This window comes from Podarcis melisellensis (genome assembly GCF_964234715.1).
Source record: "Podarcis melisellensis genome assembly, chromosome: 3".
NCBI lineage: Eukaryota > Metazoa > Chordata > Lepidosauria > Squamata > Lacertidae > Podarcis > Podarcis melisellensis.
The window spans coordinates 60,205,222-60,227,083 of NC_138530.1; the positions used below are offsets into that span (position 1 = coordinate 60,205,222).

At 42.1% G+C, this 21,862-nt stretch overlaps 1 protein-coding gene across 9 annotated transcripts in view; it reads right to left on the reverse strand.

Moving 5' to 3' along the window:
• LOC309366541 (uncharacterized protein) overlaps positions 1-21,862 on the reverse strand; it is a 94,335-nt gene that overhangs the window by 3,636 nt on the left and 68,837 nt on the right. For 6 of the 9 annotated variants that reach the window (XR_014166729.1, XR_014166730.1, XR_014166732.1 and 3 more), the window contains one exon: positions 2,868-3,011. Coding sequence is in view for 5 of the 9 variants with exons in the window: in XM_081905253.1 (XP_081761379.1) it covers positions 2,968-3,011 (44 nt within the window). In the remaining 4 variants the exon portion in view is untranslated. The remainder of the gene's footprint in view (positions 1-2,867; positions 3,012-21,862) is intronic. The other 3 variants (XR_014166731.1, XM_081905254.1, XM_081905255.1) reach the window with 2 other exon arrangements.

The window sequence follows — 21,862 nt, forward strand, 5'->3', positions numbered from 1 at the left end:
CACACCCCCGGGATGCACGTCACGACCCTGCGGATAGCACGTCACGCCCCCGGGACGCGTGCCAGCCCTCCCCACCTACTATCCGCCCCCCGGTGCCGGAGCATGAAGCTCCGCCACTGTCTACACTGAAGAGGGTCCTGGGTATCCAGTTTTGTGCTATATATTTGTGTGAGCCATGTTGTGTGTACCATGTTGGCTGATCTCACAGAATTGTTTGTCCATCCCTGCACAATACATTGCCATGGAGAGCATGTTGCTGTTATCACAAAGGAAGCTCATGATTGGGTGTGACAGTTAAGTTACTACTATTGTTCAGTAGTGGTTGAGACAAAGAAGGGGGAAGGGTAGGTGGCAAGGAGGCTGGCGTAGTGTGTGTGCACTGGCAGGAGCACCACATTGACTCCACTAACATGCCTGCACCACACCAAGGCCCCTGTTGCCTCATTCCTCCCACATCTCCACCCCACCAGTCAAGTCACTTCTGCTATGGTCATGGTATTGCTTCTGTGCTGCTGGCTGAGCATAGGAACCATGACTACATGATGCTGGTCTCAGCAACCACCCAGCACAAAAGGGATCAGCCTGCCCATTTACTAGTGACAGAATATAAAGACTATAGATCTTGTAATTGCAAGATTACAACATAAAAGAGGCAACACCGGAAGAATGTAATATGACTAGCAGTTCCTTGCATACAAAGGAACCAAAACTCTAGAGTAAATATGCGGGGGAGCAAAGTACAGGATAAGCATGAAAAGCAATGATTATATTAAAAGGCTAGGAATGTACATACTATGAGACTGCATTGGTTACAAAGCAGATTAAGCAAACGGAACAATGTTTAACAAAGCAAACGCTCACTCAAGTCAAATGGGAGAGAGAAGATAAATTGTATTTCTTTTTACAGAAACCTAAAACTATACACTGGAAAATCTGTGTGTTCCTCCTCTCTTGTTTTTCAGACCTGATGTGTCTATTTTAAATAATAATAAAACACAATTTCAGCAGCAACCTGTCTGGTGAGGATAGGCAAAGTGCTATTGGCGTTTATGGGCTCTTGTACCTTCAATTATACACTTCCTGTTTGCAGGTTCAGCCTATTATATTATATCCTAATTGGTGCAAACTGAAGATGACTTGCCCTTTAATAGACTCTCTTAATTGTTCCATTGTTAGTTCATTTTCCCATGGGGGTGACTTTGCTAACTTTAACCACTAACACACACACACTTTCCACAAATCCCTCAGCCATATTTTATACATAAATATCACAACCCTCATTTGATAGTTGCTGCCTAAGAATTTCTGAAATTTACAGAAAACAATCCTAGCTGCTCTATGACCACTCCATGCTGCCTAACCATCATCCTCTCAACACCCCTATCAACTGGTGAAAAGTGCCTGAGAACAACAATAGCCTTATCAACTCCTTATCTCCAAAGCTCTAAAGGTCCTGAGGCTTAGTGTGCTTCTGGTGCCAAAAACGAGCACTCTATGATCTGAAATAGAGGCAGGACATCCACAATCTCATTATCTGCCTCAGGAACACAACATGCTTGGTTGTAAACAGAACAGTAAATTCTTAACAAGTTAAACCAGTACAGAATTGGATGACTGGGAGTTAATAATGTGCACTTCAGGTTTACCGTCACACCAAAAGAGCACAGTGTTATTATAGAACTGCTTGATCCAAAAGACTATAGCTACCAAAATAGGGGAAATTGCAAGAAATGTAAGAATTCAAGTTAAACTGAGCTTTGGCCAGCCTGGGGGTCGCTGCTTTGCACTTGATTTGCTTCAAACTAAACATACTCTAAACCCCTTTTACTATCAGAGTACAACTGAGGCTATGATAATAGCAGACCCCTTTAAAAGGAGACTCTGTAACTGACCAGGCAGTCTCCCAAACTGCCATGTCTCCTATGGCTTCAGACACCCTGATGTAAGTTCTACCATAGAGGTGCAAGAGTGACCACAAAAAGCTCTTGCCAGAACAACCCAGTAAACAAAATTAAGATACTCAGTAAAGATGTGAAAATCCTTTAATGCATCTTGCACCCAGCTACTCACCTTCTTGATCTTTTGCCTTAAATTATAAAGCTTCTCCTGAAGCAACCTAGAAATACGCCCCCACCCCACCCCTGCATCTAGAGTCCAGCTCAATACCAAGAAAGATCAATTTCATTACAGGACCTGCTGCCTTCTTTTGAGCAAAAGTTTGAAACACTACTGAGGAGTCTCAACACTCTATGGTCTCTACCACTATACCTTCGACATTATTCTAAGAACACACTAAATTTCTCAAAGGTAGAGCATGAATTGAACAGCCAATTAAGAGCCTTTTGCCAAAACATTGTACATATTTTATTGTAAAACCGAGAAGGTCAAAGTTATCTGGATACAATGGCAAAACTCTTTGGGCCACTTTTATTTCATAGGATTGTTCCATACCATAGCTACTGTCCCCAGAACATATTTTAGAGAACATAGCTCTGGATCAATCATATCATTAATGAATGCTCCCATTTGGTTAAGATAGATGGTGAATGAGAGTTTCTATGCACCACCCCAAAATGTGAGATCTGCAGATAAAGGACTGGGATTGTTGGCTTTGGAGCATGGTGGGTCTTCTGCAACAGACCTTGGAGAGCTTCTGTCAATCAAGCTCAGGATGAAACAATTTCATGTGTCCAGAACAGGCATTTAAAGAACCCACTGCAAACCTTTCTTTTGCTTCCTAATCTTCTCCCTCACAACCTGTCCTATAACTGTAAGTGGGTTCTTAGCCAGCATATAAACACACACAGTATTTTATATGGTATCCTGTCATAAAACTTGACTCCAGCCTTAAGTATTTTTCATCCTACCTTAATAGGATAATAACAAAAGCATACAGGCAAAACCTCCACCTTGTCCTTTTCTCCATGAAGAGCATCTCCACCAACTCCTGTTTCTTTGTTTCCTTGATCATCCTCTGAAATAAATGGAATTGTGCTGAGTCATTCCATCACCTGTAGAAAGAATGAAAATGCTCAGTCAGATTGTTACTTTCCCAACACATCTGCTTGAGAACATTGAAGATAGTTAATCTAACAATGACTGCCATCACTTGTCAGCCCTGGGGTCCATGAATAGGCCTAGGGTCATTCACTCCAACCCAAACTCAATTTGTTTAATCTTCCAAAATATTGCCTGAGACCTAGATACCCAGCAAAGCATCTTCTCTTATAAAGACCTGCTTGTGTATTAAGAACCATGGGGGAGAGCCTCATAACTGATGCATGGCAATGCAAGAGAGGAGTTTCTCTGTAATGGCATCTTGATTATAGAATTCCCTCCCTTCCCAGGTGCAGCTGCTACTGAGTCTTAAAAGCTTTTGGTGCCCACAGAAGGTGTCCTTTTTGGCCAGGCTTTTGCTGCATTGTTGCTTTATTTCACTGGTCACTTTCCTGCCATTAATGTGTAATGTTTTTGAATTTTAATATAACTCATTCTGGGACTACTTGAGCAATGAAGAGTGGGCAAGATATACTTTAAATGAATGAATGAATAAAATAAATGAAGATTAGGGTTTAAAGAGACCCCGTGTTTCATTTGATCTGAGCCAATTGGGTCAGACAAAATTCCAGAATTTAGCCTCTGTACTCTAAATATGCCATCACCCTTCTCTCCATTGCTCGCCTGTCTGGTACCACTGATAACTCTACTAGGCTAGATTTGCGCTTGCTTGATATAATGATACTCAGTGGTTAGGCCAAAAGCCTCACATAACAAGAAGGAAAATCATCAGCCTCTTGCTGGCAAGTGGAATTCAGTAGGAAGGTGTCTACTCACATAGAAATAAACTTTGATTAACAGTAACCAGAACTTTCCTGGTTTGACTGTGAGGTGGAGAATGGGCAAAAGGGAAGAGTCATAAAATCCAAAATGCATTATTATTATTATTACTATTATTATTAACTCAGAATAAATGAATAGTAAATTGGAACAAAGACTTTTACGCTTCATATAGTGTTGGCCAAGACAACCACATTCTCATTTGCTGTATCCGTTATCATCTTTTCACACCTCATAAATGACAACATTATTTCCAGCTGAATGCACACATTGCTGAATATTCATCAAGTAATCAATAACTGCGTAACCCACCCCCAGTCCCCATTTTGTGTCAATTTGTTTCTGTGGAACATATGCAATTTCATGGGAAATATTTAAGCGAAGCCACATGGGAAGTTGTACAGAGGGGGAGAGGCTGATGCAGGGAAAGATACCACAGCAGCAACAGCGGCGGGGTTCTCTCCTGATGCTGGCTTTCCCTGTGAGCCTTCTGATATCTTTGAAAGCACAAAAGGCCAGGGTAACGCAAGATATAGAAAAGCAACAGAGAGATTTTTCAAGTACAACCCAACAGATAGCCCGAGTGCCCTTCCCTACTATCCAATTAAAATTTAACTTCTGATTCAGCATATCCAGTTTGGCAGGCCAAAGGCTAATATAAACTATACCAGCCTAAGATTCATACGTCAGATGTTGGTTTTGGTAAAGCAGCTGGAGAAGACAGAAGGCATCTAACACTAAAAAATAATATATATAAGAAATAATAATAATAATAATAATAATAATAATAATAATAAATTGTCCAGTAGCACCTTAGAGACCAACTAAGTTTGTTCTTGGTATGAGCTTTCGTGTGCATGCACACTTCTTCAGATTCACAAAAGCTCATACCAAGAACAAACTTAGTTGGTCGGGTGGCGCTGTGGTCTAAACCATTGAGCCTAGGGCTTGCCAATGAGAAAGTCAGTGGTTCAATTCCCCGCAACAGGGTGAGCTCCCATTGCTCGGACCCTGCTCCTGCCAACCTAGCAGTTCAAAAGCACGTCAAAGTGCAAGTAGATAAATAGGTACCGCTCCAGCGGGAAGGTAAACGGTGTTTCCATGCGCTGCTCTGGTTCACCAGAAGCGGCTTAGTCATGCTGGCCACATGACCCAGAAGCTGTACGCTGGCTCCCTCGACCAGTAAAGCGAGATGAGCACCGCAACCCCAGAGTCATCCGCGTCTGGACCTAACAGTCAGGGGTCCCTTTACCCTTTACTTTTTAAGGTGCTACTGAACTATCTATCTATCATCTGTCTATCTATCTATATATATACTGCGTCAGACCAACACAGCTACCTACCTGAAACTAAAAAAATAAGTTCCTCTAGCTTCAATGCACCTCTAGTAAGTGTGTTTATGATTGCAGCCCTAGATAACACTACACTGGCATTAGTTAACGTTACAAAACAAGGGAGTTCTGTGATACGATTCCCCATCACTTCACTGTTACATCTCTTGTATCTAAATGGCTGCATTCATAGAAGACAGCAGCCTTATCCGTGCTTACCTATACCCAATGAGACTTAACTTCTAACTAAATGGGCATAGGAGTGGGCTGCAAGTGAACATTCAGTGTAGCAGTGAATTGAATTGAGTCTTGAAATCCCGCTTCAGGGAAGATCGTGGAATTTGATTTGTGCTTCTGACATTTCCATGCACTGGCAAAGTGCACAACTGAAGGTCACCCTCAGGTGCAAATGCAGTGTAGAGGGTGCTCTGAAATGGACACAGGAACAAAAAATAGAGTCACTGAATCATTCCCCTGAGGAAACCAATGTAATAAATAGGATTCTCTGGTTTGACTTCAGTTGATTTGAGCAGTCCCTGACGGCAGTAAATTGCTATAACCTGACACCTTGATAGCATTTTAATTTCCAAAGTGCTTTAAAATCCATAATCAGCCTGAACCAAAGAGAGAGATCTGTTTGTGGAATCAGGTCTCCAGCATGATCTGCAAGCTGCTGCACTATGATTTGGGGCTGGGGGCAGAATCTGCCAACATCTATGCCTTAAAACAGTTGTAGGGAACATAGCTTTATGATCCCTGTATCAGTTTGGTGGTATCAAGGGCTTCTAAAAGTTCATTTATAGGTCTGTGTGCTAATGCACGTAGTTTACAATGTTATGCATCAAGAGACCCGTGCAAGGAACTAAGGAGTTTGTGGGTGTGCTTTGTGGTCTGTTATTATGAGCTATAAAATGGGCAAATATGTATCCACTTGTAATTATTTATGAATCAGAAAATGAATCTCACAGTGGAAATGAGCTGATCAGATGTTAGGGTAGTCAAGAGGAAGAGAACGTTTTGACTCAGAGCCAGGCTGCACAAGACCTCATTTACCCAATTAGCAATTACTTGAATGACATTTAAAAAGGAAATAGCAAGTGTGGGATCTGAACTGGAAGGTCAGGGAGGGTGCTTTAACCCTTTGTCCCTCACTGCAGTCCCAATGCAGGTGTGTACCCCAAATCTGCAACTTGCATGGCAAGAAAAGTTTCCATTGGTGCAAATGGGAGCTTCCTTCCTATACAAATAGCAGGTTGGGGGCTTTGACTCAGATCAAGACAGCAACAGGGACAAACGGTTGAAGCCCTCCTGATCCGCTCCAAGTTCCCAAATCTGATACCTGCTATTTGTTTTTTTAAATTGTTCAAGCAATTGTTCATTTGGTCTTCAATATGGTTATTGCATTTCTCAGTCCCTCCACCTCCCAAGTGATCAGAGCCTTGGAGTCTTCACTCAGAACCTCATCCCAGTGCTGGTATATTATGAGAGGAAAGGTAAGCTTGTGCATACACTTGCACACAAATGCCAAGTCCAGGTTCTTGTTGCCTGTTATTGCTGCCCTGCCTTAGGTTGTCTAAATGGGTTGAAAGAGGCTTCAGCTCCCCAGTCCAGGTTGAACTCTGGGACTACAAGGACCCAGCCATCTGTTGTGCTCTCAGGTAGGCATAATGTATTCATTTCCCCAAGGCCCCTTGGAAAGTCCAGAGGGAAAGTTTTCTTCTTCTCCAGTGGATAGTGGATCACTAATACTGGTAACTATTATTCTTTTTTGTTGTCGTAAATTTATTTATTTGGTTTTTCAGATTATAATTTTACAGTCATATCTCAGACATAGATCATAAAAAGAAGATTCCAAGGAATCGCCTGGACTTCTATCCTCCCCTTTGTGGGTCCTATTATTAATCATTTCCTCCTGCATCTTTTATGATGATCTTTTACATCTCAATTATATCCAAAAATTCACCATTAAACTACAAGTGATATTCCAATCCTACTAATGATTTTAACTGTTTACAACGGTCTTTACAATTTTCCCCATTCTTTATTAAAATTTTGGTCTTCCTGATTTCTGATTCTTCTAGCCATTTTAGCCATTTCAGCATAGTCCATCAACTTCATCTGCCATTCTTCTCTGGTAGGGACTTTATCTTCTTTCCTTCTCTGGGCCAATAACATCCGCGCAGCCATGGTCACATACCTAAAAAGTCTTTTCTGCTCCCTTGGGATTTTGGTGCTTGGTAACTATTGTTCTTTGTTTTAGAATGGAGGTACAACCTGGAACGATTTCTATATCTTCATGGTTTCTGTACTAAGGGACTGACTTTATAGAAAATGTACCAGTAAAAGCCACTCAGAATCCTGCCAAAAGCATATTTAGAATTCAATCAATAAGTGAATGTTCAGATTAACAATATTCATGAATGATATTATTTATTTATCTAAAGCATTTCTTAATCCCTCTCTTTAGCCAAAAAGGCTCTCAGAGCAGTTTACGTAAGATTAATAAAATTATAACAATCATTTCCTACAGGCTTACAATCTAAGAAGCATGGCACAAAAGGAGGGGGGAGATGAGGGAAGAGGAAAACAAGCGAATTCAGGTACTCATTCTTTTAAAGTTTCATAATAACATATACTGACCAGCTGGAACAGAAACAGTTCAGGGGGAGGAGGAGTCAAACTAAGCTTGGTCTCCCAAGAGAGTGGACCTCCTACTTTCTCTTCTCTCCTCGCAGCCTGATGGAATGGCTGCTGCCAGGTAACAATTCAGAGAGAGAAGGGACCCCAAAGGAGCTGGACTTTTAGCAGTGCTGGTAGAATGAGTCCTGCTTCCCAGCTTTCCTTCTACAGCAGCCAGATGGAATGGAACAGATGAGCAAAATATATAAAGAATAAGCAATCACTATTAGACTTATAATAGCAAAGAGATGGTGCTTTCTGTCCATTATCCATTTGGTTACATTGTGTACTGAAGAAAACGAAACACAGAAAGAGTATATTTGCAGTTTTTCATTTTCAGTGACAGGAGACGAAGAAGAGACAGCTACCAGTTCTTGAAGGCAAAGTTTGAATTTTAGTCTGCACAATCTGGGTGTAACCCACTTCTGCTCACAGCCATGTGGGTGTGCTGCAAATTCCCACACGGTATATTTAATTTGGTCACGTAGCCCACTGACCTTGTTGCCAGTGCGGAAAACAACAGGGTTGTCAGTCATGCTTCAGGCAACCAGAGCAGTGTGATGATCCCCTTGCAATGCTTGCAATGCAACCTCAACACAAAGATGCACATCACCCAAGAGCAAATCAATGCTGTTCAAAGTTCATAAGCAAGTTCTGAATATCATATTGAACGTACAAATCATTAGCCATCATGTGCATTGTGTAGGAAGCAAGAGCATTGCAGAAGGCACTGAAAGCACAATTGCATTTCCCTCATGCCCGACAGTTTCCTTCAGAATGACTCTGCAAAAGGGGGGGGGGGACCCAGCATATTGAAAAAGTAAACAGTGTTTATTTTTACTGTGGTTTCCCCACTGCCAATCACACTTCCTTAGCCTCACCCGTCTCTTCTCAGTATCTAGACTAAAACAAAAACACATGATAATTACCGGACTTGCTTTGGTTTGAAGGAACAAAAAAGCCTCCACAGAACCTCAAAAACAAACACTTAATGCACACACTCTTTAAGCTTAAGCCTTGGGATACTGGTATGAACCGGAATCCTAGGGAAACAACATCTATCTAGGGGAGAGGTGGTGAAGCTGTGGCCTTCAGGCCAGATCTTGCCCACAGCGCCACTTCTCAGAGCCACAGGCCAGATCCAGCCCATTGCTGCAATCAGTCACTTCTTCTTAAAAGATACTATTGTATGACACCATTGCAAAAGGGTCTTAAAGATTCAGAAAACAAGGATCCCTCCTTTCTCTTTCCTGAGCTGTATAACCTTCTTGTAACGCAGCCATGCTAGAGGTGAAAGGAGTGTTTTTCCACAGTAAGTGGAATGTTTTCTTCCCCATCTTAGTGCTGGGCTATGGAGAAAACCCACCTCTGCTGATCACCAGTAGGCTGTGAAAGGCAAGCATTATTGGGGAGGGGGGAGGGGCAAAGTGATCCACTGGCTTCAAGGCCCCGTCTCTTTCTCTGAGAGATCCCAGACTTGTCCACATCACTTGCATAATAACTTTTTCAGCATTAAAACATGCTGGAACAAAGGCAAAATAAAACTGCCCCCAACTTCCTGGATTGGCCAGCATGAACTGGCAAGAGTTTGGAAGTGGTGGGACATTCACTATTACAATCCTCCCTACTCACCTAATATTGGTCTGCTTACAGCACAGTCACAACCATCTCAACTCAGAAGTAACTCCTACAGAATTCAACCAGTCTTACTCCCAAGTAAGTGGGGTTAGGATTGCAAACTTTGTTACAAATGTCGCCCCACCGCTACCTCCAATTAAATACCTGGCATTTTTTTTAGTACAGTGGTACCTCGGGTTAAGAACTTAATTCGTTCTGGAGGTCTGTTCTTAACCTGAAACCGTTCTTAACCTGAGGTACCACTTTAGCTAATAGAGCCTCCCACTGCCGCCGCACCACCGACACATGAATTTTTTTTTGTAAAGCACCCAGGTGATTTTTTTTTAAGCACCAAAACATTCTGTATTGGTCATTTAATTCTCATAGCAAAGTTTTGTTGTATCTACTTTGTAAATATTGTTTGGATGAAGGGAAGAAGAACTGTAACCCTCTAGATAGTGTTGAACTACTACTGACAGCATCCCTGACCATTGGCCATGCTAGCTGTGGAGAATGAGAGCAGGACAACAGCTGGAGGGCAACAGGTTCCCCATCGCTGGTTTAGATGGTCAAATAAGGTAGAGTAAGAGGAGGAAATCCAGGCCTAGGGCCCTCCAGCCTAGAGGCGTAGGAAGATCAGTTGGTACCTGGTGCAGAAAATTTCTTGTTCCGCCCCCCCCCCTGATTTTTTTGATTTTTATTTTATTTATTTATTGCCTCCAAAAATAGTTTTACGTTATTTCATATTTTCTTACAAAGGAATGTGGATTATGGGCTCTGATAACAAGGAGGAGACTGTGGACAGGTATTTAAATCTGCAGGATGGGTTGTGTTTTGGCTCCACTGAATTGAAATTTCAGCCTTCCCGACATATGAAAACAGCCAAGTAAACAGTTCTTTTCGTGGAGGAGGGTCAAGATATTAACTGATGTGCATGAAATTTCATATATAGCTATATAATCCCTAGTGTAGTAAGATAAGACCTTTGGAGCAGGCATTTTTTTAAAAAAAGGTTTTTTTATGAACCACCCTAGTAGGGCAGTAATTGTTCCTTTTTGTCACCCCCTCAATGATGGAACCTGGGTGGACCGCTCCCCACCTCCCCTTCCTACGCCCCTGCTCCAGCCCTCTCTGTTTGTTCCTTGGGAGTCGCCCCATACAACACTTCTCACCATCCCTGCTCCACACCCTATCTGAGTTCTTTTGCCTAGCTGGAATGTGTCTTTGAAACAGGATAATGCCTTTTACTCTTTTGGATGCAGAATGAAGAGCGATAGATGAGGGGTGTAGGAACCTCTGGCTTTTACACGGCTGGGATGTAACCTACTGTTCAAGAATAAGAGTCACATCTATTGATCCACCAATTTTTGCCTCTTGTCCTGTCCACCATTGGTATTTGATGCCAAGGAACGTTGCCCCTGGCAGGTAGTACCTGATCAAGAGAATGGGAACAGTGAGGTAGTAACTGTATGGGGAGAGGCTAGCAGAACAAAGTGGGTGGGTTAAAGCACCATTTAAAACTGCTTAAAGACCATGATAAATCAGCAAACTTTGAAAAGGATACATTTTAATAATAAAACAGATTTGACACATAATGTCATGAAATCTCAAAACTGGCATAGATCTCCTCAAAAATCGGTCCAACTTGTAAAACTCTCACAATGTGGGGACTGAGGAAAACTGACTCAGGGAACAGGAGTTGTTGAGCAATATAATATTGCACAATATTTTTAAAAAAAGATCAGCTGAAATTAGCAGACAGCCATATTAAATTCTTCATCTCGTAAAACAAACCTTTTGAAAGAGCCCTTATCACTGCATGACAAACACTAGCTGATGAATGAAAGCAATCATTCACTGTTCATTTTAGAAGATTTGTATCTGTGTTGCCGTCTGCTAAACTTTGTCCTGAGGCTCAACTCAACTGTGTCTCGATCAAAAGTGAACAGAAGATTCAGAAGTGAACTATCCAGCAACTGGCATTTTTGTTTTGTGTTTCCTGGTTGAATGTGACACTGTACAACAATCGCCTTGACAACAGGAGTGACAAAGTGTTGACTCATGGGCGTGTTTTGACCTGCCAATCCTCTCCCAGCGACCCACAAAAACCTCCCCCCAGCTCAATAGTCCAATGGTGGTGGCAGCACAGCTACTGAGAACATTTAGTCAAAGTTACCCAGCCATGTAATTTTATTATGTACTTTTTCAAAAAAAACAAAAACAAAAAACCCTGCTGGTTTTTATGAATAATGTTGAAAATTTTATTGTGTCTACTACTTCTAATGTCTCTTTTTAGTGCTGTTTTTTAATGAATACAGTCGTACCTTGGATCCCGAACATCTTGCGAATCCAACGTTTTGGCTCCCGAACACTGCAAACCCTGAAGTGAGTGTTCCGATTTGCAAACATTCTTTGAAAGCCGAATGTCCGACAGGGCTTCCGCAGCTTCTGATTGGCTGCAGGAGCTTCTGGCAGCCAATAAGAAACCATGCCTTGGTTTCTGAACATTTTGGAAGTCGAACAGACTTCCGGAAAGGATTCCGTTTGACTTCCAAGGTACCACTAAAGGTAAAGGGACCCCTGACCGTTAGATCCAGTCGTGGCCGACTCTGGGGTTGCGGTGCTCATCTCACTTTATTGGCCGAGGAAGCCGGTGTACAGCTTCCGGGTCATGTGGCCAGCATGACTAAGCCACTTCTGACGAACCAGAGCAGCACATGGAAACGCCATTTACCTTCCCACCAGAGTGGTACCTATTTATCTACTTGCACTTTGACATGCTTTTGAACTGCTAGGTTGGCAGGAAGGTACTACTGGACTTTGTATTAATTTATGTCAAGGGTTTAGAGTTTTAAAACATTAAGCAGTATACAAATATTTATATTTAAATCAAATAAATTTCAGAATGCGTACAGAGTCCAGGAAAGACAAAGCAATCTGCCTTCCCATCATGACACTGGGTTGGGCAGAGAGGTTTAAAACCCTTTTGAAAAACGTTCTTTAAAAGTAGTGGTAAAGTAAGGGCCCCCCAATCAGGCTTCAACTTAAATATTTCAAATTGCAGCCAGTAATTTTGCAAATCTTAAAAAATTAATATGTGATCTGACTTGCATTTCTGATGTCAAGTAAGATTCCACATTAATTTTCAATAAAGCTACAGTTCTCCTGCTATGGGATTAAGTTCTTCTATTTCATCTCTTGTGACGACCACAGAATTAATTTTTTTTCTTTCAAAAAGACAGCACATAAGGGATGGTATCATAGTACTTATGCCTTAATATTACACACACACACACCTATTTAATATGTACTGGCCAAAAAAAGTTCTAATACAACTTTCCCTAATTAATACCCCTTTTTCATAGGTCTCTCATATACCATTATATCTTGCTAGACTCCTTGGTACGCCTTTACATTTCTGGAGTCAAGTAAGGCCACCATTCACCTTAAATTATTGATGGGTCCATACTTTTCTTTTTCAAGTAAAGTTTACGCAACGTGAGGGGTCAGATCAGATGCAATTAAGTAGACATTGGAAAATTCAAGACATGATTTGAGCCATGGATGGGGAACTATTTTTCAGGCTGATGGACCCATTCCCTTCTGGGCAACTTTCTAGGTCACATGCTAGTGGTGGGCAGGGCCAGAGGCAAAAATAGGCTATGAAGCAACAAGTGTAGGTTTTACCTTTGTGCAGAAGGTTAGTTTTTACCCACAATCCTTTCTGTCCTCCATCCAGGCCAGCAAAAGGCAATATCAGACTTCAAAGCTGAGGGGCAATTGACCATTACTAGTAATTATTGGCAATCACTAAAACCCCTTGGTCTTTTTCAGTAAAACAGGTAGATGCAACAGGCAAGAGACAATGAGTTGATCTGGTTTATTGTATCCTTGTTATTACTTATGGTAGGAACATAATGATTAACATCCAGCAATTTTCAGGAGATTAAAGCAAAAAGAAAAAAAGCCTATAAGTAATCTACTTGTCAACAACACAAGCATGGATGTCATGTGTCATGGAAGACTCTGATTGAAATTATGTTTGAGGTTTCAGAATTTCAAAGTTATGGAAACTGCAAAAGTACAGGCCATCGTAGCAAAACAAATGGGCAGTCGGGTGCTCTTGGTATATCTCCATTACAGTCTGTTAAATCCGCTGTCTGTCTGATTGAAAGTGACAGTGGTGGCTGTTCCCTAACTGCCACCAGCATTGTCATTGACACACTTATCTGTCACTCATATGTGAAGAAAAGAGGAAAAATATTGAAATGGAGAGTAGACATTTCCTCATGCCTCGAATCATGGAAGTGTGGATAAGAGATGTTTATCTGCCAAGAGAAATTTGAAGCTTTACCCGCTGCCTTTACATCAACAACATTTTGCAGGTATTAAAGCAGACATCCAGGGCACAGTCTTTTGCCCATGAGTCCTCTCAGTCTTTTTCTAGCACAAAAGCTTCCTGCCATCAACCTCTCATCCCCACTGGCACTCCTCCTTCCAGAGGAGCAGATATGTGGGCCTGGTGGTGCACAAGGACAGGACCTTTAAAATATTTTAAGCAACTAAACAATGACACAGTCGATGACAGAAAGAAAGAAGTATAGAGTGAGACAAAAAGGCAAGGGGCTGGTTTAGAGCCGGAAACAGAGGTCGTGAACTCCGTCCTGAATTCTTATGGTGACTTTAGCCAGTTCCCTCAGCCTAATCCCATGAGTGAAAAAATGCGAATACAGTGGTATCTTGGCTCTTGAACTAATAATAATAATAATAATAATAATAATAATAATAATAATAATAATAATAATAATAATTTATTATTTATACCCCGCCCATCTGGCTGAGTTTCCCCAGCCACTCTGGGCGGCTCCCAATCCGTGTTAAAAACAGTACAGCATTACATATTAAAAACTTCCCTGAACAGGGCTGCCTTAAGATGTCTTCTGAATGTCAGGTAATTCTTTATCTCTTTGACATCTGATGGGAGGGCGTTCCACAGGGCGGGCGCCACTACCGAGAAGGCCCTCTGTCTGGTTCCCTGTAGCCTCACTTCTCGCAATGAGGGAACCACCAGAAGGCCCTCGGCGCTTAATCCGTTCTGGGAATCCATTTGACTCCTGAAACCATTAAAAAGCCAAGGCGCAGACGTTTGGCTTCTGAAAAACGTTCGCAAACCGGAACACTTACTTCCGGGTTTGTGGCATTCGGGAGCCAATTTGTTCGGGAGCCAAGCCGTTTGAGAAACAAGGTACCACTGTAAATACCTTACAAATTGTTCTAAGATGGAAGTGATAATATATTCAAACACTCCACAGAGCTAAATTTTTGTTATCAGAGAAACAAAGGTGGGAAGGATGGGGTGGTGGATACGTAAGAACATAGGAAATCAGGCCAATAGCCCATCTAGTCTAACAGCCTGTTGTCACAGTGGCCACTCAGATGCCTATGGGAAACCAGCAAGCAGGACCCAAGCACAAGAACATTCTCCTGGAGTTTCCAGCAACTGGTATTCAGAAGCATTACGGTCTCCGACTGTAGGGGTAGTGCAGAGCCATCATGGCTAGTAGCCATTGATAGCCTTATCCTCCATGAGTTTGGCTGTTTCTAAGCCATTCAAGTTGGTGGTCATCACTGCCTCCTGTGGGAGCGAGGTCCATATATGTGCTGAGTGAAGAACTAATAATAATAATAATAATAATAATAATAATAATAATAATAATAATAATTTGTACCCCGCCCATCTGGCTGGGCTTCCCCAGCCACTCTGGGCGGCTTCCAAAAAAAATAAAAAATCCTCTAATACATCAAACATTAAAAGCTTCCCTAAACAGGGCTGCCTTCAGATAGATGTCTTCTAAAATTCTGGTAGTTGTTGTTCTCTTTGACACCTGGTGGGAGGGCGTTCCACAGGGCAGGTGCCACTACCAAGAAGACCCTCTGCCTGGTTCCCTGTAACTTGGCTTCTCACAGTGAGGGAACCGCCAGAAGGCCCTTGGCGCTGGATCTCAGTGTCCGGGCAGAACGATGGGGGTGGAGACGCTCCTTCAGGTATACTGAACTACTTTCATTTATCTGTCCTGTATCTTCAAACTTTCCATTTTATTGGATGCACATGAGTTCTAGTGTTATGAGAAAAGGGTGGAATCTACACACATGTAAAAAAACATGGTGAAAATGCTTTTTGTAAAAAAAAAAGTTTTGGAAAATACATTGAATTTGGCATAGCTCAGTGTCGCTGTCTAGTGTCGCATTTGTATATTGCACTTTACAACACATTTAAAACTTTTTATTTGCAGCTGTATATCTGAGTCCCCGGGGAGAAAAATGTTTCTTTGTCCATTTTCTCCACGCCATGCACAATTTTATAAATTTCTAGCATGTCACTTCAGTCATCTTTTCACTAAAAAGTCCCAAATGCTGCAACACTAAGAGACGTTCGGCAGTGGAACAGACTCCCACAAGAGGTGGAGGAGCTTCCTTGGAGGTTTTAAAGCAGAGGTTGGGTAGTCATCTGTCATGGATGCTTTACCCTAAATTGCAGGGGGTTGAACTAGATGACTCTTGGGTCCCTTCCAGCTTTAATATTCTATGATTCCTTATAGCGAGTTCCTCTGTGCCCTTAATCATTTTGGTTGTCTTTTTCTGAGAATATTTTTTAGTGCCAGCTGGCCAGCAAGTGAGCTAGAATACTAGATTAACAAAAGTGCTGCTTGGGACCAATATTGTTGCAATCAAAGGTCTCCAGAAAAAACATCCCATTTGCCTTTTTTACTTGTTTAAGATTCTCTTTCATATGGATGTCACGCATGAGATGGCAATGCTAGCCAGTCTTTGACCCCAGGCTACAAACTTAAACCTGAGATTAACCCCCATTGAACCCAGGGGTATTTACCACTCAGTGGGTATGAATATGATTGTGCTGCCACCAGTATTAAGTGGAGACCCAGATTTCCAAGCCTACAAAAACTTACAAAGGAAGGCCATGCATCAAATGTGAGGTCCTTTTTTCTTCATTTGTGATGCTTCTCTCTGAAGTGCAGCATAGACAAACAAAGCATTTGCGAACTGTTTCTAGTACCAGTTTCACGAATACAGCCTCTTAAAAAATGCTCTCAGATTCCAATTTCAAAGTGAAAAAACAATGGGTCATAATTCCTTAATCCATGGGCCTCACTTAACACTTGGCAAGGTGTGTGAAGAGACTTTGTGTGATAATGACACTTCCTAACAAGGACCAAATGGGCAACAGTCAACTGGGGCTCTCTATACACCAGCAGCGTGCTGGTGAGAGAAAATGCAAGGCTTTTCAGCACCTTTCAGTAAGTCGTTCACTCCCTCAAAAGCCCATTTTTCTCACTGAAAGGATTTACTGGAGAATATTCAGCTCAACTCTAGTAATAATCTGTTTCACAGACATAAGACTGTTATATGACTTTTGGGGGGGTGTGGATTCCTGGATAGCTACCAAGCTATTAAAGATTTGCCCTTGATCAAGGGTGGCTGGCTTTTGTTCCAATTTGATTCACTTTGTTTGTTTTTAGAAGAGGGGTGGGGATGCAGTGAGGTTTGTTAAAACATATTGCCTCCCCCCGGCTCATAAAAAAATATGCCAAGTCAGAAAGAAACTGTAAAATTGTCTCAGAATTACACCATTTGCTTTAGAATTATTGGTGCTGAAAAGCAAATGGCTGAAAAACCACACTTGCTGAAACCAAATTCCAGAGCAATTTAAAAAAAAAAAATCTCTCCATGACAATTAAACTGCAATCCATTTTTATTTCTCCCTTTCAACTGTATATTGCCAAGACAAATAAAATCAATAGGACAAAGAGGTAAATTGTACAAATATAATAATTTTGGTTTTTAAAAATAAACTATCTTTAAGTAACCTCTTTCATTATAAGATCTACATGAGCTGTATGACTGATTTATGTTGACTGTCTCCAGTTCTGTAAAATGGATAAGCGTTTTTAGACATATATTTCAATTGGCGCATAGAAGGAATAGGAGAAAAGGAAGATTCCTTACCATTCTAACTGGTCACACTCTGGTCTATCCAATCCACTGCTATCTGCTCTGATGACTCTTCCTGGAAGTGGATATCCATGGTCTGAAACAGATCTGTCACATCGACTACTAGCTGACCCTTTTACTTGGTGATATCAGGGATTGAACATGGGACACGGAGGTATGTATTCAGTCATTGACCTATGGCCCCCTTCCAAAGGAATAATCGTCTTTCTTGGTAGATCTCACCAAGCTAGAGTAGGGGTAGCCAATACAGTGCCCTCCAGATGTTTTTGGACTCCAATTTCCATCTTCCCTGACTGCTGGCCATGCTGGCTGGGGTAGATTGTAATATTTTATGCCACTTTTACAAAATTCCTATTAATATCCTTACAAAAGCAATGGCATATTAAGAAAAAACAAACTATTCAATAATTAGTTCAATACAAATTCATAATAATTCATTGGATATGGCTGCTGAGCACCAGCCCAGTGCCAGTTGACATAATGCATTCTGACAAACGGATTTGTCATCCCTGACACCGGCCAGTTAAATAATGTCCTCAACCTCATGACTAGTCCCACTGGTATATACAGTCCCCAGGGCAAATGCTGGCAACCCAACAGGTCAAGAAACATGGTCCATGTTCAATACAGCAAGCCAAGTCCAAAGTCCAACAGTCAGGCCAGGTTCCCGCCTCTGCTGCCAATCCAGGATTAGGGGAACTGGAGTTCAGTCCCAAAAGCACAGTCCCGTGGAGCTCCTAGGACATCCAAGCCGTGGTCCATCAACATGGGAAAGTTGAGCAGACAAAACACTGCAGTTCTGCTTCCCCTTTATGTGATCCTTACCTGTCCTGAGCCCAATCCAGTTGACAAATCACACACCTCCTCCCTTAACTAATGAGCCCCACCTGGCCAGCTAGTGAGCTGGGCTGCGTGCCTTGCCTGCCTCAGCCTCCTAGAGTGTACCTCCCACTGCTCCCTACACCTCAGAGCCCACTGGGTTCATGGAGACGGGGGGCACTCTGGCTCTGGTGATGGGTCCTGCTGTCTGGTTCCTGTGCACTGACCCCCATCCCCTCACTGACCTCTGTTGCTCTGTGAGTACTTTCTATGCCTCCAACATCTACTTCTCCATCCCCAGCTTGCCCCAATGTGTACCAGTTGTGGCTAATCCCCTCACCGGGATCCTCCTCTCTGTTGTCTTTCCAGTTTATGATAACTAAGAAGGCAGTTCTTAGGCTAGGTAAAACACAAGTAGCTTTATTTGTGGAAATGAAAACTAAAACAACATTAAAGCCAGTAGGCAGAGCATCTTTGCTGACCTGCCTTCCGAAGACCAATTTTTGCTGCCTGTTTCTGAGAAGGAGGGGCCATGAGGAGATCAGCATACTGTAGGTGTGGTTGCAGGTGCATCAGACTGGCATCAGACTGGCACTGAGCTCCCTAAGCGTTGTCCCATCTCCTGCCAGGAACTGGCAGCTATGGTACTCAGTGTTCAGAAGGCAGGTAAGCAACATTGTCCTACCTGCACCCACCACTATTGGTTAATTCCTCTGGCTGTGGTGCTGTTGCAAAGTGTGGTGGGGAGATTGAGTCTTATTAAAGCAGTGGGTGATTATGTTTCAAAGATTAGGCAAATTCATGGAGGATAAGGTTATCAGTGGCTGCTAGCCAGAATGACTCTGTTCCACCTCCACTGTCTCTGAATACCAGTTGCTGGAAATCACAAGTGGAGATGGTTCTGTTGCATTCAGGTCCTGCTTTCAGTTTTCACACTTTGGAAGAGATATATGTTGCAAATATGAATATACAATCCTGACATGGTTGGCCAGTGTACATTACCCAAGCAAAAGCAATTAGAGCAATTTATCAGTCTTGATCAGTGCACATGGCGTCCATTATCATTTTTTCAAAATCAATCACAGGCTAGAGTTTGGATCCTTCTCCTTTGGACAGATGTGACTCTGCCACATTCACTGGCATGTGCCTTGGAAACTTTCCCACTTGGCTATCACAAGTGGGACATTAATATGGATTAGTTTGCAACTCCAGCACAGAGTAACAAATCTATGCTTCAGTTTATATGCTCTTAGTCACCCAGTTACTGGATATTTGGAGACAGTTTTTATCGTCAAGAAATCAGTGGCTGAGATCACAGGAAAACATGGTCAGTCATCTTGAAAGAATTCATTCCCCCCACCCCACCCCCGAAAAGATGTATAGCATATACATCTTCCTGATACCTTCTTTTTTGAACTACTGCACTTTTCCTTACTCATTATTTCATACATCTTACTGTCAGACTGTGTGACATTTTGTTTTGTTTTCTCCGACTGTTATGGAGTGTTCAGCTCTTAGAGAAGAAACCTGCTGCAATTCCTAATGTTGTGATGCAACACATTTTTCAAATTGGTGGCAAGGTTTGACATAGCAGAATATACAACCCCATTCCCTCATAGAGCACACCTAGGAGAGTTACGGCCTGGGGCACTTGAGTATGACGTCATCTATGTATACCCCTGGGCCACAAGCCAACCAAGATTAGAAATTGTGGTCAGGGGCACAGAATGTCTGGGACGGGCTTGGAACAAAAAGCAAAGCTCCTAATATGGAGCAGTCTTTGGAATTCAAGGGAGCATCTTCAGTGAAGTGTTTCCCTCATTCTTGATCACCCAACCATTTCCAGACTCTTGTCCAACCAGCTTACTTTTTACTTTTCATTCTTGGTATACCATATAGTATATATTTTTCTTATGTAGTTTTTACATTGTTGTTCACCACTTCGATACATTTTGTGGGGAGTGGCATAGAACTCTTTAGATCGGCGGTTCTCAACCTGTGGGTGCCCAGATGTTGTTGGACTACACCTCCCATCATCCCCGAGCTCTGGCCTTGCTAGCTAGGGGTGATGGGAGTTGTAGTTCAACAACATCTGGAGACCCACAGTTTGAGAAAGGCTGCTTTAGATGAAATTAATAAATTCAGCCTTCAGCCACACCACCCTGAAAGCGCCCGATCCCACCCAATATTGGAAGTTAAACAGGATCGGGCCTGGGTAGTACTTGGATGGGAGATAAAATTAAATAAATTCCAATTCACTGGCCACAGTTCACAGTGGAACACATGCCACATTGGTGTAGCATCTTACTAACACAACTGCAATCTTGGTACAGAAGCCCAGACACCCCCTGATTTCTGTACCCCTAATTCAGTGTCATGGTCCCTAACCAGGAGCATGTGAGGTGGCCACAGGAAAGCTAAGAGCTTGTTACCTTTGGCCATGTTCTTATGCTCAACATTGGGAACTTGCTCTGTGAAGGCTGTACACCTGTACTGTGTTGGTCCCTGCTGGCTAAGAGGACAAGCCAGGTGATCAGCACAGCCTGAACTACCCTACATGAATCCGATGCACTGAAACCGTAGACGCCCTGCTTCCACAGAGCTCTGTGTGGTAGAAATTGAGCTGCTAGATCAGGGCAACTGTTTAGAATGTGATTATTCCAGCGTCAGCCTCATTCAAAGCCTGACATGATTGTTTCAGAAATTCCTAAAGCCGCCTCTCATTACGGAGCAGCAAGACATGATTTGGAGCCTCCAGAAGTGGTGCAATTTTCAGCTCACTTCATCCTGGGCTTAAGTGGTGATGGACAGTGAGCTCGGGAGCTTAGAAAAGGAGAGGAGAGCTTGTTTGCTTAGGCTGAATCTCCAGGGTACAGCTCACTGCTGTTCTAATGTAAATGTTTATGAGGGGTGTAATAAAATATTAAACGGCATGAATAATTGATATTTACTTTATAGCAATTCACACTCTTGCTTGTTTGAATAAAATCCATTATTTACAATATTCTACTTAACTAGGAGTTATTTCTCTCTTTGTTCATACCATTTGCTAATTACTTGTTCCTCCGACACGTTTCCCATTGCTGGATTGAGTCAGTTGTTTTATGTCAATGTTTAACAGCTTAGTATCAATATTTTAGATACAGAATGCTACCCTGAAGAGGAGCAGGAGGACTCCACAAATTGGCTCTTTTGCCTGGACAAATATTTTTTTTCATTTCTCTCTTCTCCATCGTTTGATGAATCTAACTGTTGTAGTTTTTAAATTAAAAATAGTTGAATAAGGCAAAATGTCCACAAATGACTGACTAAGCATGTTTTTATTTATGGTATTAATTTGTGCTATTACGAAATGAACCAAGGGCGAAAGGCTGGTATTCAAAATCTCTCTCCCCCCCCCCCCAAAAAAAAACCCACACAAACACAAGAAGAAAGCAGAAATGTAATATATAATTGGTTGACTTTTAGCATCTAGACAGTGTGCAACCATTTTTCAATGTTAAGACCCATCTGTACACTCCAGGCATGGCGCTATATTGGCCTGGTTC